At 27.7% G+C, this 19,000-nt stretch overlaps 2 protein-coding genes across 5 annotated transcripts; one reads left to right on the forward strand and one right to left on the reverse strand.

Moving 5' to 3' along the window:
- The first annotated feature begins 174 nt into the window (after positions 1–174).
- On the forward strand, positions 175–15,602 carry LOC132932084 (microtubule-associated protein Jupiter-like). 4 transcript variants are annotated; one of them, XM_060998290.1, is made up of 4 exons: positions 12,105–12,236; positions 12,606–12,683; positions 13,699–13,880; positions 15,295–15,602. In XM_060998290.1, the coding sequence occupies exons 1-4, from the start codon at positions 12,226–12,228 to the stop codon at positions 15,441–15,443; spliced, it is 420 nt and encodes a 139-aa protein (XP_060854273.1). In that variant the 5' UTR covers positions 12,105–12,225; the 3' UTR covers positions 15,444–15,602. The 4 variants fall into 4 exon arrangements, with proteins under 4 accessions (XP_060854275.1, XP_060854274.1, XP_060854273.1 ...); XM_060998292.1 differs by lacking the exons at positions 12,105–12,236; positions 12,606–12,683 and adding an exon at positions 175–371; XM_060998291.1 differs by lacking the exons at positions 12,105–12,236; positions 12,606–12,683 and adding an exon at positions 7,332–7,487.
- LOC132932083 (beta-1,3-galactosyltransferase 5-like) lies at positions 15,310–18,017 on the reverse strand. Its single transcript, XM_060998289.1, has one exon. The coding sequence runs from the start codon at positions 17,586–17,588 to the stop codon at positions 16,476–16,478; it is 1,113 nt and encodes a 370-aa protein (XP_060854272.1). The 5' UTR covers positions 17,589–18,017; the 3' UTR covers positions 15,310–16,475.
- Positions 18,018–19,000: the final 983 nt, after the last annotated feature.

The following is a 19,000-nucleotide window of genomic DNA, read 5'->3' on the forward strand; positions in this document are numbered from 1 at the left end:
AGTATCGCATATTAATTATTGTTGTTAATTTTAAAATGATACTTACCAAATATTTAAAATAATAATATGTAAAATATATACTGATCCGTTACTCACCGATGGGCTGTTATCAATGTGGTGACGAACGAGGGCGAATCATGCCGATGGGCGCTAGCCAATGGTCGATCAGTTGATACCATTCATTAATTTCCGTTCGTTGCCCTGTAATAGTTCGCTGTCCGTTCATAGTTGCAAATTAATCTTAATTGTTAACTAAAAGATTTGTTAACTTTAATTTCAACGGTATTACTTTGAAAGTTTCAATAAGAACCTAAAATGACTTCCACAAATTTCAATGTTGGCATCGGTGACATCAGGAGAAACACTAGCAAGTAAGTTTGCGCTAAATCACGTTATTTTCTTCATTTGCTTTTACGTGTGATTATTACCATTTACTTCGGACAATTATGAGCTGCATGAATATTTGGACATTATTATTATATAAATGTATACATATTTTAAATTTACTCAGTAGTTGGTTACTATTCATTTAGTTTTTCTAAATATTTTTTGAGGGCTGTGTTTTCCCGCTAAAAAGTAGAACAAAGGACGTGTTCCATAATAAATATCTATACAATTATATTTTTACGATCAATATCGAAAATAGTTAGTAATAAATAGATTGTAATTACATAACAATCAACCAAATATGCATGCGTAACTTTTATTATATTTATTCGACATCTATAACTTATTGTTTCTTTAAATTATGTACCTATGTAAATTGTCAATGATTTTGTCAATTAAACTATAAATAATATTTATTATTTTTATAGGTTATTTAATATATTCAGTATATTATACTCGATATTATATTATTAATACAATTCATTATTATTTGATATCAAATATTTGCTGCTCTAATAACTTATAGGTACTATTGTACTAAAAATTAAATCATTATCAAGAATTAGGTAGATGCAGCATGAGTGTATAACATAAATAATATTTGTATACTTATTTAATGTAAAAATAAATATTAATTATATCTATCTTTGTTATTCTGTGTTTATTTAGACATCTTTTTAAAATAACTATATCCTTGATTAGTACCATGGTAGTCAGAATTATTAACATAGAAAAAAAGTATGAATTTAATATTTTTTTAGAAAATAAGTCCATATTTATATTTTATTATAAAAAAAATAATGTACAATTATTTATCATTAATAATTCTAATCTCATTTTCCTGTTCAACGTGAATTACCATGAGAACTATCAAAAATGACTAATATTTTTATGTTGCTGTATTTTAATTTTTGATTGAATTTTATTTACCTATAATGTTCTATTATATTACTATTTAATTTTCATAACTTAAGAGGACATTATACCTGCATGTGTTGTCTCTATCTCACTAAAGTACATCATCACAAAATGTGTTCTGCTGAACGTAAATTTGCTTTGATGTACGTTAGTAAGACAGAGACAACACATACGGGTATAACATTCTTTTAATTTGTAATTATAATTAACTTACCTTCTATTACCCATCTATATAATACCCTATAACTAGTTAAATTAAGTTAAAAGTTACTCATATGTTTTTCGTTAACTTGTTAAGTTAAAAGTTAATTTAAAATAAAAAGTAACTTAACTTAGTTTAAAGTTAAAATTTTTAATTTGCAAAAATATAAAAATTCCAGATATATAATATTGTTTATTAGTTAGTTTTTCTTTATGCTCAAGAAAATTACTAGAGAAATTTAAAATGATACATCAAAATACCAACTAGCTATCAAAAAACTAGATTTTTTAAAATAAATCCTAAAATTTTGAATTAATCTTGCATTATTCTTCAGACAAAAATTAACTTAATTTAGATACTTTTTAGTAAAATTAACTTGAAGTTAACACGTTAATCTAAAAAAAAGGGAACTTATTAAGTTAAAAATTAATTTGAAAAAAAAAGTAACGAGTTAATTAACTTAATTTTAACTTTTAATTCGTTAATGGCCAGCTTTTCACAAATCTATGATTTATAGGTATTCAATTTATATTTATATTTCCTTTTAGAAAAAAAAATGTATACACTATGAATTCATTAATTAAATCATCTCTGCAATAAACCTAAACCTTACTGTTACTAATTCACTGATTTTATAACAATTAAAGTTGGATTTTTGAGACAAGTTCTATAATATTGTACTTTTAAATTAATTTTAGATATCTATTATTTACCTACATATAATAGGTATTTATAATTTATGAGATCATTATTACAATTTGTAAATACCTACTTAAAATGTATCATTCAGTTTTGGTTTTTATAAGTATATTTTGGGTAGCTAAGTAGCGTTATATTATGTATTATTAATTGGAACTTAATTTATTAATTTTTTAATTAGTATTATTTTTTGTATATAATTAAATTTGATAGTTTTTATTTTATGCATTGTTTAATCTTAATTCAATTTGTTAAATATTTTATTCGAATGTTAGTAGAATATTAATTTGTTAAAGCTCAAAACATAAATAATAAAAATAGATATTTATAATTAAGATAATATTAGAAAGTATTTTATAATATTCAGATTCTTCAACTAATATATTTTTGTATTTTCTGAGTTGAACTAAGTTTCCTTTATAATTAAAATTGGTTTTATTAGTTGAATAATGAAATTAAAAAAATTTTAAGATTACTAAATACTACTTGATCTACTAATAATTATTAATCTGTCAATATATTTTTACATGTATTACAACTTCACTGTCTACATACTAGATACTAGTTCTGTGAAATATATAACATCCTCTTAAAACCTAGTAATTTTATATTAGTTTCAATTTATAATCAAAATTTTTTAAAGGCAACGCCCTTCCTGAATATATGTTGTACCTAATCACTTGCCCTTAAGTGCTTATTGTTTCAAATACTATATTAACAAATAATAATTGAAGATTTTTAGGAGTGGTATAGAAATTAAATTTAATAAACGTTTGTTTTTGTTAGAAATATAAATGTAACATTATATATATATACAAAAGTCTATTAAAATGAAACCTATAAAAAAATAAAAACCTATAAAAATCTATTAAATAATAAGATATATAATAATGATTAAATATTTTCAACATGATTGTAAAAAAAAAAATATAGACAAACATCAATGGTAACATGTTTCTTTGTTCATGTATAAATGAATCTAAGTAAAATATTGTTTATATTTAGGTACAAATCATTAATTTTTCTTTTATGAAAAATGTAAATAAATACATAATTACTAATAAGTCGTAATATAATTGATTAGTTTTTATTTCGTTTAATGGTTCAGTTTATGATTTATTGAATCTAAAAATTAGTAGGTATAAATGTTATGCTTATTATTATTTAATATTGTTTATTTATTTATTTTGTTTGATTAAAAACAATTATGATTTCAAGTCTTACTAATCTAAGTACCTATTAAAAATTTATTGAAAAACTCGATTTGTACGGTATCGGTACGGTTAGATATTAGTTTTTCAAACGTTCGATATTGAACCTATATGTATTATGTATCAATACACTCTGATTTCTTCTTAGAAAATTTCGATCATTTTTTGTATTATTTTTAATGTACATAAATAAGTATTCTCATTGTTTATTTATAAAAAAGAATTATGAATAGAAAAACAAATGTATCAGTAATTTTTAAACTTGTTGATTCGTGTTAGATATTTAGGTATCCAAAAAATTTCTGGTCTAACACTTTGGGGTCATCAGTTGAATTAAAAAAAACAGTTAAAATATTTATTTGTGTAATAAATTCATAGTTATATTCTTTTTGTTTTAATGTAAACGCATTAATATTAGTATACTCGTATTTTACGTTTGTATTATAGTTTATGCATTTATAACTAGAAAAAAATTGATTGTTTGTAAAATATTTGTCGTATAACAGTTTTAATTTATATCGTAAATAATATGTTAATACTAAGTATAGCACAATCGGGTTAATGTCCTTAATACAGTACAGGTATCGTAAACCAAAAATAACCATTCACAGATTCAATGTAATAATATTTTTTGTTCTTTGTATAACGAAAACCGTTAGTAGTCACTACTCAGAGTAGGTAGTAATATATCTAAGGCACATTGTATACCATTAAAAAGAGATAATGAAAATGCACTCATCATCATGGGAAACATTATGAACCATGGATAATGGTCTGTTGTCCAGGCAAAAGGGTTTCATAATGATCATGCTGGAGCTGGACATCGGTATGCCCAGTGGTTTTTCGTTGGGCGTATATAGTAATTTTTAAAAAGAAAATAACTTTCGAAACTCGAGAGTTCAATGTTTACAACAGTATTTTTTTTTATTCCATTTACTACTTCAACCTTTTAAGTACTTTATAACAATACAAATTATTTTATATTAAAATTGTGTGTGATTCTTATGAATTCACATATATATTTTCATAGTAAATATATAGTATTATAGTTGTTAATGTTTAACTTAAAAAATGTTTAAGTATACAAAAACTAAATGTGATATAGGTCGGTGTGCTTAGAAATATTATTATAAGGTAGTTTTATAATAATGTTAATCGTCTATTCGTGTATATCTGTAGCTTTAAAGTCGTATCTATAACTTACTATTCTCGAAATAGGTAAAAATTACATAGTTAATAATAAATAATATTAAACATTTAAAAAAAATGCACTATTTGTATTTCACATCTTATTTCTCCCCACCCTGTTTAGAGGCCGATGGCATTATATTATAATATATGTAGTGTGTACTGGGTGTTGAGGACAAAGAGTAAATATGATGACCGTTCCGGTTTGGATTTGATTGTTCCGCTATGGTTTTGTGTTATATAATAATGTTCTATTAAAATGAACAGAAGATGCAACTAACGAAAATGTTTAGACAAAATTAAAACAATCAACAGAGTCGTCGAACTGTGATGTTAAGCATGGCGATTATAAATATGGGATTAAGGTGCATAAACGAGTATAGAAATGTAGCTAATTATAAAAGTAGACCTTTTTCAAAGATCGGTTCGTGAGCACGTATTCATTAAAACTTAGAAAGTCTAAGGATTTTATACTGTTGGCACGCAAACAGATAAGATTTCAGTTGTCAAACGTTTAACCACTATATTGTATTTCGAGTATCAGCACGAATTAATACAGATATTTTTTTAATTGGATTTACATTTTAAATTGCTGTTGTAAACTTGCGATTGTAGCTCTATCAAGTCTATCGTATATAAATGGCGTTAAAAAATTGTTGAATGATTAAAATAATTTACTTAAGACAATGTCAAAATAGTTACTTTTCCTTTCAGTTACTTTTGATCTTTTAAGTATTTTTAATAATATTACTGTAATTTAATTATATACCGTTAACTGCAATATATGTAGAAAATAGCCTATTAACAAGAACAAACAATGGCCGCAGTCAAGGCTATAAAACAAAACATTTAAAAAAGTATCGAATCGTCTTTAAGAAATCCGGATATAACCTACATAATATTATTATTAATAACTGCACGATCTTCTATAATCTTGGTATAAACTGTTCATGCACTAGTAATTATTTTCGTTTCTTAAAGAACTTTTAATCATATACATTTATTTTATCTAACAAGATATTTAACAATAAACTTAAAACTCAAATAAATTTGTTTAATAAGCTAATTTTAGTTAACTACGTATAAAAACAACTGATAGTAGCAGGTGACTGGTTTCAAATAGCCGACGGACCGTATCTTGTTTATGGTGGAGGTCTTGTCATCCATCGATAATTTGTAATTTTTAGATCGGTTAAAAATGTATGGATAGATCCGATACCATGTATACAGTGTAAAGTATTTGACCACAGACCTTGAATTCATTTCGTCGTCTTCAAAAAAAACCATCATGTTTAAAAATGTTAAAATAGTAAAAGCTTAAATGAAAAAAACAACTATTACCTAGAAGTTTTAAATACCTATACTAAAAAATAACAATTTCACCAAAAGACAAGCATAAATAATTTTAAAAATTGAAACCTAGTAAATTAGTCGTAGCTCATAATTGTATAATCTTATATCCTAACTTATATATTCATATTATGGTTAGAGTTCTAAAATTTATAAACTGAGCCGAATTGTCTGCGGGGGGAGTGGGCTATAGTCCAGGGGTTCTAAAATAAAGAGGCCTCAGATTAATAATAAACGACGTATAAACATTTTTTTGTAAAATTTGGGCCTCCAAAAATAGAATAATCAACCGCCAATTATTACATTAATCCGGCTCTATTTGTATATGTATTTTTATATTACAAAAGCTTAACAATAAATACGAATAAATAAGTTATGATATAAAATTACGTGAGTATAAGATTATAATATTAATTTATAAGGTTTAAATTTTTTAAATTATTTATACTCGTCTTTTGATAAAATCGTAATAATTATTGTATATATTTAAAACTTAATAATATTTTCATAACATTACACAATAGTTTTTTTGAATAAAAATTGATGTTTAAGATACTCATCCTTCTACGTATTTAATATTTATGTAGCTTAAAATTTAAATAGTAAAACCCATATATTTATATTTTATTTAAGATGAAAATATTTAAATTGTTTATTAATAGTTTTGCAGACCCACTTATATTAAATAAATTAAACGGTTATTGTAAACAATTGATTAAAGTACCATTTTAAATTCCATATTTAATAAAATTATCTTACTGAAAATATTGGTTTAATTATAAAATGTCCTAACTTAATCAACAGAACTACTTTCACTATTTAAGAGTATTTTGTTTTTGTATGACATATGTATCATGGACTTATAATTAAATTTTTTAAAACTTAAAATGCATTTTTTCCGAAAATATTATTTTGGCCAGTGTTTGAGATTCTATTGTTATATAGTATCCTATGATTATAATTATATTGTAGAATATTAATTTAATTTGCGCTTGTCGAATTCGTGGTGTTAAAGTTTCAGTACAAACCTTAAAACTGTTATGTGTGTAGGTATAATGAAATTATTATTGTCAAAAGTGCTTAAATTACGTGAAACTGTTTTCTGATTCCTCACAGACATTTCCGTCTCATATTGCTACTTTGACAGTTATACTGATTCTTTTGGTGAATACTAAAACAGTGTAAATCCGGTGTGGTGTGAATAGTGTATATATTGTATACGTAGCCTTTCAATAAGGAAAGTGAGGAGTGGGTGTTAGGAAGTGTTGGATCCGTCTTTTTTGGTCGGTGGGTACGCGTCCGCCATAGAAGTGAATCGTTGCATGCAGTCTGTCGGCGATTTACCCGTAACCACGATACCGCAGCACACTAGGAAAACAAGAGTGCCCTACACCAGCGCAGTCGTGTATTGTCAGTAGTCCTCGTTTGACGTGTCCCTTGTGTTTTATTCAAGTCTCTCATTACTGGACCATGGCTACTTATGCATCCTATAGACACATTGAGTTGGACAATATAGGATGTGGAAAAAAAAAGTAATTATACATAATTCAAAATAAATGTAATATTTATTAATTTTAAGACAAGTTTGTCAGTAATTACTTTAATAACAAGTATTTAGTTTAGTATAATTTTTTATTTATATAAATTCGTTTTAAACAGTTAATTTTTATTACATTTTTTTTCTTGTCATTATTCAATTCTTTTTATTTAACTTGTTTTGATATTTTCATATTGCAAGTTTTTTGAACAAAAACTGATAATAATAATACTATTTATATTATCTACAAAATATAGTATTTTTTTCAAAAGCATAGTTCATTGTTTTCAATTATAGATATTAAAAATTAAATTTTCTAATTTATTATAACGCGTCAATAAAATACTAGTACATTTACCTAATACATAAAAATCTTGATTGATATTTATATACGATATTTACCATTTAGTATTTACTAATGTATTAATGAAAAGTAATGTATTTTTGTATATTCAATTTATAAATGCTAATTAAATAAAAATACGTATTATAAAATAATAATAAATATATTTTTTGATTTTAATTTATGATAGAAATTTTTAATTAAAAAAAAAATTAAAATTTTAAACTAATTACGGTTTATATAATTATTTATTAGAGTAAAATAACGTATTTAATTAAAATATTATTTAGAATTTAACTGAGGTTATTAAATTCGTATGAAATTTTTGTAAATTAAAATTTTAATTATGTATCTTTTATGTATGACTATGTAGTTTAATAACTATAGTATTATGTGCTTATTATTATTTTCCATTTCTCAAGTTTATTTTTCTGTGATTACTGATATGATAATGCAGTATTATCTTTTAATGGATGTTATAAGTTTAATTAAGTAAAATACTTTTACTTTACTAATATTATTGATATCTTTATTTTTTATTTTTACTCAATTTTGAAATCTATGTAATCATTAATGATAAATATTATTAATTGATCAAAGAAAATATTGGTTATTTATAAAAAGAAGCTCATTTATGGTATTTAAATTGCAGTTTATATAGTATATAGTATAAAATTATTATATTCATTTTCTTTATAGAATGATGCCCCTAATAATATTATTTTTTATTTTTATCTTTGTGATTAATAGTTGATACGTATGCCTGCCTACAATTCAATATTTGTGAGAGTTGGATTTTGAGTTATTCTTTCACGTACATTAACAGTAGATTACCATATTATTCAAAAGAGTTATTTTACTATGACGTATCTTACTATTTTTCAATAATAACCATGAAGTATTTTCATTTAATTTGCTTCACTTTCATTCAGTGCGGTGAATGTTTAGAAAGAATATATATTTTTCTTGAAAATTTGAACTATTTAATTTTCCATCTAAATATAAAAGTATTACAATGTGCCTCATAAAAACGTAATTCACGTAGTAGGTGGGGGAGGTACACATGGTATTGTGCATGCGAATAATAGAGCACGGAAAGTATACATCAATTTAGTAAACGATGACTACACAGGTACCTTATAGTGAGTTGGTGTCTGGTACAGATATAAAATGTCAATGTGTATCACATTTTTATTTGCTGTTATAAAATATTTTCATATTGTTTCGGTACCTGGCAATTACGGCATTTAACTATAAATTAAATTGGTTATTATTATTTATAATATGTTTATGTTATATATAAATGATGATCCCAGGGGTAGAAAGGTGTGCTAGTTACGGTATTGTAACTCATTTGAATTTCCTATGTGTACGGTCCACCGAACGTCATAGATGTTCACTGTAATCATCATACTACATAGTGGCACGTGACTTCCTACGGGAATATTTTCGGATAAAATAAAAACGGTTCATTGAGTTTTTGAAATTATTTTTGAACAATGTTGTGTTACACTTCCATAGAGGAAATGTTTGATCTATTGTAGGTTGTCATCCGTTACTCGTGCTATAATAGCTTATTCTGGAATCAACATTCGTATTCTACTTTATTATTATCATGACCACCCTACAGTGTTAGTTATAGGATATACCAAAATAAATCGTGATAGGGGGAAAGTACATATTTATATTTTTACGTATTTTAGTCATCATTACCTTCACTGCAAATAAAATTCAGATATTTAATCAATATTGAACGCTTTCGAACGATAATATTAATCCTAGGCTTCAAATAATATTATACCCATGAACCAAATGCAATTGAACCTAATTGTTTTTAGTTAATTAAACTTTCCCTATTTTTATGTGACCCCAATAATCCATTAGGAAATTAATAAAGTAAACATCTGCATTTTCCTATTTTAAATTACATACCACGTTTTTTTTTTAATTTACATTATTAGGTTAATAATATATTGATAAAAAAATAAAACGTTATTGAGATTATGTAATAGATTTATTAATATTTTGTGTCAGTATTACGTTTTTACATCTAATATATTTCGGAATGAAGAGTTCGTGCGCTTGGTCAAATTTTAATAAGACTACCAGGTTAATAGTTTAATAACTAATAAACCATATTATACTATGAAGTTTCATACGCAAATAGAAAAACGAGTTCATAATGCTTAATGGTTTTTTTTATTATTAAATTATCACTTATAGACTAGAGACCAATAATGTACAATATACATGGATCCGTATAGACCACGCGGTTGCCCTCTTATCGTATTGTATTTTTTTTTGTTCATTCAATACCCGTTACTACGTAATCGCTTTGGAATCTAAAATAGTTTTATTGTACAAATGTACTCAAGTCAAGTTCTGTTTCGTCTTGAACCACGGCTTTGGTGTAATATGCTAACCGAACGTTGACCCTTGTCCGTTGTATAGTAAATACATAACAAATTACCCCGCAATGGCGAACTCCTGGCTTTTACTATGTTAATGTCGGTTTTAAACACGCATCAAGTATTAAAGATATTATAAATTAACTGTGTTGCTTGAGAAATTCATATTATGTCTGTTTTTATTTATTAATATTATAAACTAAAATATGCAATAAAAGTATAGTTTATTTAATTCTATAGAATATTAATTTTTAGATTCTGAACGAAGTGATGAATGTACTTTTTTTATTCTTATTTTCATAAATTAAATTGAAATATAGCACAGTTTTACATGATCAGTTTTCTATTTATATAATGTATAATAATTTTATCATAACAACATAACAATTATACCTATATTGATTATTTTGACTTGATTGTATGTTGCGAGTGAATGCAAATATTTCAGATTAAAGTTATGAGGCTTAACAATTGTTTAAATAAATGTGTAATTTTTAAATTGTCATAACTCCGTGTCAACTATTAAAATGTTTTTCAATAGTTTTAATACAAATCTTTATTAAAAATTAGTTACTCATTACTCGTAAGTTTTTGTATAACATGAGTCATATCATTTGGAATGTGAATACGCCTTGTATAACATATTATATAATTTGGGGAGAACCCTAACCCTTATGAGGGTGAAATGACCGTGTCTGCGTCAAAACTCAATTTTATTCGTTGCAAGATTTTATGGGGTCTAAAAATCGTTTGACATGTAGCATATAATAACTTATTAAGTTGTATAATGTGTGTGTCGGTTGTAAAGGAAACAAGAATGACAAAGAAAATATTGGACATGCAGTAAATTTCGATACTGTTATAACTTATATTGCATTTTTAGCATTGTCAATATCAATGAACGTAAATCAAATATAGCCAATCTATTATAGCGGCGTTTATTATTCCATAGTTGTTCTCAAACTTTTTCATGCTCATGAATAGAGAATCCCTCTAGCTATATTTATAATCGGATGTACTGTCCGTTTTGGTATACATACGGTATTTATTAAAATTATTAATTTGGTTTATGAAATAATAGAAACGTGCTTAAAATCAATTGCTCATAAATCTTCTATTATAAATAACGGTTGTTTCGAGCACGACAGTTGGAATTATTGAGGGTCGATCCCCTTGTAACAAAATCTATTTAAAGTCAATCGAATTTGTTTATGATTATTCTGTATTATAATATATACCTACATAAAAAAAATATCAATATTTAATACAATTTTTATTTTGTTATAAGTAAAAATGTATCAAAATGAACGAGAGTTACGGTTTTCAACAAATATAAATAATGAAACATGATAATTATGAAATTTATTATTAATATATATATATAGGTATTTAATACGTTTTAAACACGAAAAGTAATATTTCCGATTTCAATGTAGTATGTGGGTACAAGGTACATATATATAATGTATATTAAATGACAGTTAATATTATACCTGTATTACCTACATTAATTTCTTTACTTCTATATACTTGTTAGTTGTATATTATATTCTAATTTAATAATTTGACTTTAAATAATTATTATTTATTGCCCCTAAATCGTAAAGAACTACCATTGTTTTAACTAAATGGAACTCTTATTGTACATCGTATATTATTCATACAATCTGTATTTTTATAATAATTAACGATTTGCAACTGTTAATCTACCATTTATTAGGTATTATATGGTTTTTCTTATTTTATTAAAACATGAAAAATAAAATAAAAGAGCACATTTTGTATTTTCATTGTGGCTGTACTGGTTTATTTTACAGTTCAACCTACACACACAATTCAAGGTAGATTTTTTTATTTAATACTCCAATATAAAGCTCGGTACTCGGTACAAGTTCTTCATTTTACATAAAGTGCTAGTCAAGACCTATCACTTTGGTAAATCGGTTTTTTGTTGGTTTATGAATTTATGATATTCGTCGAACATGAGTTTAAGGTACTTATATTATTTTTTACTTTTAATTATATATTATTATATTATTATACACATTTTTTTTTAATTCTTAAAATATTTAATTATTACATTTTGATTATGATAATTCTAAAATTAAAAAAAATTGTAGTTTTAATTATGTTTTCATTTTCATTTCGCCAATAAAGAAATTTGTGTAGGATGATTACTATTAGATATTCCAAATAAGGCGAGGTCATTCAAATATCGTCCAGTTTTCTTTGTCTACCCACTTATATTATAAAAAAAATAGTTGTGATATATTAAAATCGACCGTTTTTCGAATATGGCTATCGATTTCCCAGTTTTATTTTTTCACTCTAATAAAAATAATATTTCTAAATTATCTATTAGAGAAAATAAAACGCCTCCTGGAGGAGTTTGCCATGATCTTTGGGGCGCCGAGTTCGTAGGATCTCCGTGTCATAATAGGCAAGTAAAACATTTGAAATGTACGCAGTATTTCAAATTATGAAACATTAATTAACAATATTAAAGATAATCCTCATATTTTTGTCGGTGGTGTTAAAATTAATGTAAATTTAAAACATTAAAAGTCAATAATTATTAATTTTACATTTTACTTAAATAGTGCTTGAAACTAATTATATTCTAGCTTATTTATAATGCGCTGATTTTGAGGTTTCGACTTCCTAAAAAAATGTTTTATTAAGTGCAAGTATCAATGTTTGTTTTTGTACGATTAATTTGCATTAACAAATATTTACTAATTTCTTTAATATAGCTTTTTAATAATTATTTCTATCTAGTATTTACTATATAGTATATTATATATAATCTATATGATATGTACTAAGTCACTTAGAACTGTACCTCCTGTACTCCTACGATTGTTATTTGTTATTTTATCTTAAATTATCTTAAAATATTGTACTTGAAGGTAGGTTAGTATTTATTGCATACTTATAAATAATTGTGTTAACTATAAGTTGTTTTAAATTAAAACCAATATTTTTTAGCTATTACAGGTGATAAATATTTCAAAATAATTAAGTTGTAAATAATAATTTAATTACATACTGTTATTACACTAATACACTTCCCACATACAAATATACATGTTTGATCTATAGATATTATTACCATATGGTATAACTTCTTATGAATCCTTGGAACATTTTTAAGTGGTGACCTATGTCAAGTTCTTGTAAATAATAATATTTATTAGCTCATATTATAAAAATATAAATTTGTTAAAATAACTGAAGTACCTATATTGAATATTAATTAATTTATTGTTATTTTGAAAAACATTAATGATAACATTTATTTATTTTTATCCGATGATTAAAGGTAACATGTCACAATTAACAATATTAATATAATATGAAATATTATACATGTATTACTTTTTAATATATTTTAAAATGCATTACCAAATATAATTATTTATATGTACAATAAATTAATAAAATATTTTTTTTAGGGTTTTGAAACCACCAGGCGGTGGAAGTAGTGACATATTTGGAACAGCATCATGCGATGAAGTTAATCCACATAAACGTGGTACAAATCAGAAGAATCTTCAAAGTTCCATTATTTTGGGTGGTCAAACACCAAAACATAGTAATGGTACAGTTGCCGCCAATGGAAATTCAGATAAACCTGGTAATTTTAATATTTACTTTATGTTCTATGTACAATATTAGTCTATAAATATTTTAATTGAATAAGTTATACTTTAGCTAATGATATTAATGTTGAATCTCAAATTGCTAATGATAATAAGGTTGAGTCTAAAGTTGCTAATGTTAATAATGTTGAGTCTGAAATTGTAAAAGAAAATATTGAGAAAGTATTTGAAACTCAAAGAAATAAAGGTAAGATTAACATATGCTTGTCTATAAATGTTTTTTCTAGTTTTTATACTTTTCATTAAAACATAACATATGAATACATAACTTTAATTTAATGCATTACTAACATTACTTTTGTTTTTATTATTATTATGGATTTAAAACAGTTATTCCAATTTCTTATTCAATGATTTTTCTAATTCTAAGTTGTTAAAATGTAAAAATATATTAAATGTACAGCTTCTTTGTAATAATTGATAAAATTTGATATTACATTTTTACTAACAATTAATTGTTATGACTTATAATATATTATAAGTATATCTCATAATAAGAAATATTTACTCCATTTAGTATTTATATTAAACTGTAAAATAATTGTACAATTCCCTATTAATTATAATTTTCAAAATTTACTTCATTATGAACTTTATATAATAATTATTATATTACAAAATACTTGGATAACATTTTGTTATCATAATGCTACTATTAAATTATTTTTATTATATATTACTAATTTATTAATTTTAAATTATAATATTTTGTTAATGGTATCTTTTATCATTCAAATCATTTCATTGTAATGTTTTATATTTTATGCTTTTTTAAAACCATATTATTTTTTGTCAGCTTTTAGTTATTAGTTAACTATAATATTTTTAACATAAATGTGTTTTATTATTTATTAATAATTCACTTTTAAATACCCTGCATTCTAATAAAAAGAAAATGCAAATTAATTGCTTTTAAGTATACTATAGTGCATACCTTTTCTGCATATTTAATAATTCGATTCTGCTTGCTACTTTTATGTTTGTCTACTGGATATTTGCTTGAAGCTTTTAATTTTGAATCTGCTTCTACCAATAAAACTAATTGTCAAAGATGGTCTTATAAGAAGAAAGGTATGTTATCAACTTAAAACCAAAAAAAAAAAAAAACATATATATCTGTTGTAATAAAATAAGGTGATTGTATGCCATATTATAATATACAATCAAAAAATGTATTTTAAAAAAGAATTTAATTAGAATTTGTAAAAATGTGTGTTCCATTTTTAAGTATTATTATTCTTGTATAATAATTTATCTGTATTATGTAATTAATTATTAAATAACTATTAATAATATTGTGTGTATAATTGTTATAATTTTAAAACTCAATGCATTATAAAAAATTAGACTTCATATACCATGTTAATGTGATGTACATTTATATTTTAGATGGTAATCCAGTGACTGGAGAAGGTTATGAAGCTCCTAAGGCAACAGCTACACCAGCTCAGCATGTTTCTGCTCAATCAGAACCAGCTCCAGAACAAAAGAAGGCAAGTCGTGTGCCACCAGGTGGATATAGTTCCGGCTTATGGTAATTGCTGAGCCAAGAAGACCAACCAAAATTTTGTCACAATTTATACATCGCTTTTGTATTTCTATGATATATTGATGATCTTTGATCACATTTCATCAATAAAATATTTATGCCTTATGGTATATAAGAAAATGACTTTCAGTAAATGAAATACATAATATTACAATTGTCATTCTTTTAAAATTACCCTGCATTTTATTCATTCTCAAATTGTTTGATTATTGTTTTGTAATGTTTGTGAATTGATTTATTCCTAAAAAAAAAATTCTTTTTTATACACAATAAAATACTATATTTATTAATGATTTTAGTGTGAGATATTAGTTAATTAAAACTAACATAACCTAAATGTCTTAAATGAATAAATTATTTATTTCTCCTAATAATTGTATATTTATTTCTAAATAATTAAACATAATATATAGGTAGTAGGTATGATTAATAATGGCGCCAGCCACCGATTTCAAATTGAATTTCATTTTCATAAAAATAAAATCTTAGATAGAAGGTACCTGTAAACAGTGAATTTGTTTCACTAAAATACGGGACAAATTGCGTGTACTTTTATCCAAATATCATTACTTACCTGGATCGTGCGCCCCGGACTTCCCACCTAAATTGGGTATTTCATCACTTCATCAGTAATACTTAATACTTATACACAGCGATCGGTGCTACTGGGGGGGGGGGGTACTATAAAGTAAAACAAACATGATATAATAATATAACACAATAATAAACAAGTTATTATTATCAATAAAAAGTCAAATAATTTATATTAAAATAAAACTCAACAAAAAAAAAAAAGGAACTTAATTTAATTCTGTCTTTTAATAAAAAAAGACCTTTCTAACGGTTAGTAGTTAATAATAAATACACCGTTAAATATTACAACATAAAAAATAAAAATATTTTCCTAATAATTTATATATAATATATACGATTAATAGTTTGTGGCTTTTCTATCGTTTTTAAACGGGCCGTAGTTAATAATTCCATACGAGAAATCGTTATACAGTCTATTGTAATAGATTCAATTCCAATTCAATATCTCTATTGATGGTTTTCCTACCCGCGACGCCGTATCTACCGATATTTTTTTTTTCCACAAATCCAGACAGCTATGATGGCGTTTGGATTTCCGAAATAGATCACAGGAAGAGTTGGTTGCCTTACAGCGCATCAGCTGTTCGGCGTATCGCTGGAGCAGCGCGTCATCGTCGCCGGTGGGTGCCGCCAAAAAGTCGCACCGCTGTCGTTTGTGCACGCAACAGTGAACCGGTCCCGGGTCGGTTTCGAATTCGGGCCTCAGGTCGGTGAACGCGAGTCCGGCGCGTTCGGCCAGTATGCCCGTCACGTACAGGTCGTCGATCCAGAAGTATCTTTCGCGCACCTCTATCGCCCGCAGCAGACGGACGACGGACGCCGCCCTGGCCGCGTACAACCAACCGGACAAGAACGGCGGGTACGCGTCGCCCGCGAATTCGGCGCGGCTCACGTACCACTTGTTGCGCTCGTCCCGTATCGGTTTCGCGTCGATCACGCACCCGGCCAGGTCGCGGTTGTCGGCCCGGCCCAGCACGGCGTTCAGCTTGAACAAGTTCACCGCGATGTCGTCGTCCATCTTGACCATGTAGTCCGACCGCGGGCACCGTGCCGCGAACCACGTCAGGCCCATCGCGTGTTTGTACGTCAGGTTCCTGTACGCTTCCCGGAAGTTGCCCTGCACCACGTCCCCGTGCCGGGACGATTCCCGGAGCAGCCGCTCCTGCAACACTCGATCGTCGACGCCGTTACCGGACGACGGCAAGCCGACCATGAACACGTGACGAAATCCGAGCCGGTCGAGCACGGTCCGCGTATAGGACTGGCGAATGGCCCGGCGGCGTTCGAAGTGGCCGACGTGGCTGTGCACCACGACGGGCGTGTGGCGTCGCGGTCCGTCGCACGCGCCGCTGTCGATGACGTACTCGAAACCGTTCAGGTCCATCAGGCGTCGCCGGCTGTCGAGACGCGGCGGTCCGGGGCGCATCGGCGCGATCCGCCCGGTGTCTCGGTCCGCGGAAAACGTGTCGAACAGCACCAGGAACGACGTGTTGACGGCGAGAAACATGGCGATTTCGTACCTCCACGACGACAGTGCCATTGTCCACCACCTCTGCAGGTATCCGCGGTCCGCGACATCGACGGTCCGGTCCGGATTACTCGACACTCGTTGACGACAATATTATCATTATTATTATGATTATTATTCGGTTTCCGTTTCACGTGAACGACGTTAAATAGTCATTGATATTAATATTACAATATTTTACTTCTCCGCGAGCGCGTCGCTTCGGCTAAATAAGGTCTCGCGAGATTTTCTAAAATTTAGTCGCCGGCGATAGCGCGGCGTGTTTACTTTGCAGCCTTGGAATCGCGTGAGCATTCACTGAATGTCGGTTTTCTGCGACATTAAACATTTAAAACAGCTTTCACTTCGCTCAAGAATGGCAAACCCCCGCCTCCAACGGCCTACGCCGTTCGCTGTTGTAAACGGTATGATGGAGGGGCGGGACACATCGGCGGTCTGTCGACCTACGTCCTACACTATCACTGTCGTTCACTCAAACATAATAATATATAAATAGCAGCCGGACGCAACGACAATGGAAACCAAGTCGACTGCAAAAGCTTACGAAATCATCTCTTGAGGGCACCTACGTTTTAACGGATAATCGAACGGCGCGTAGGTGTGCTTTGCGCAGTAGGGAAACTTAGCGTTTTTGTTTCGTAACGCCGCCGCTGTACTACAGCTGACTGTGTGCCGTTACATCCTACAGGATTGTTTAAAAAACTGTGATACTAATAAACTTCTTTTTTTTTTTTAGCGCGAATACTGAAGGCACTGCATATTTTATTAAAATAAAATACAATTATATCTGTAAAATAAATTAAATAATTTACGGTAAAAACTTAAAAGGGTAGGTTACTATTGGCATTCGGTAGAAATACAAGTTTGTATCACTATAATAATGATACCACTTAAAAAACATTTAAGTGATAGGAATTTAATTGTACCCATCGTTACTGACCCCGTGCCGGATCATCCACCAGTGCAAGCAGTGCATTGCACGGGGGCCCTGGGCCCTGATATTATGTATATTAAAAATCAAAGTAACATAAAATAAAAACTTCGTGAAATTTGTTTTTTTCAAATGGTGTATTGAATTTTGGTTTGAAACTATTTTTAATTTATTCCTATCGGTGGTTGATTATATATTTATATGTAAACCTTACCCAAGACGTTTTAATAAAACTTGGTTTAGAAATTAAAAAATGTTGAGGCCAGGGATACGACGTAGCTTCTGTGATGAGTGGAACACATTCAGGAGTGCAAACAAGGATTAAATATATTGTTCTATCAGCCAAGTATGTCCATTTATTCATATTTCATTTTTATCTGTATAGTTTCTACAGGTATTCTGTTAAATAAAGATAAATTATTTTATCACAATATAAACATTATAGTTCTTACTTATGGTAACTTACACAAGTATCAGTTAAGAATTTAAGATT

Source organism: Rhopalosiphum padi, chromosome 1 (assembly GCF_020882245.1).
Source record: "Rhopalosiphum padi isolate XX-2018 chromosome 1, ASM2088224v1, whole genome shotgun sequence".
In the NCBI taxonomy this organism is placed as follows: domain Eukaryota; kingdom Metazoa; phylum Arthropoda; class Insecta; order Hemiptera; family Aphididae; genus Rhopalosiphum; species Rhopalosiphum padi.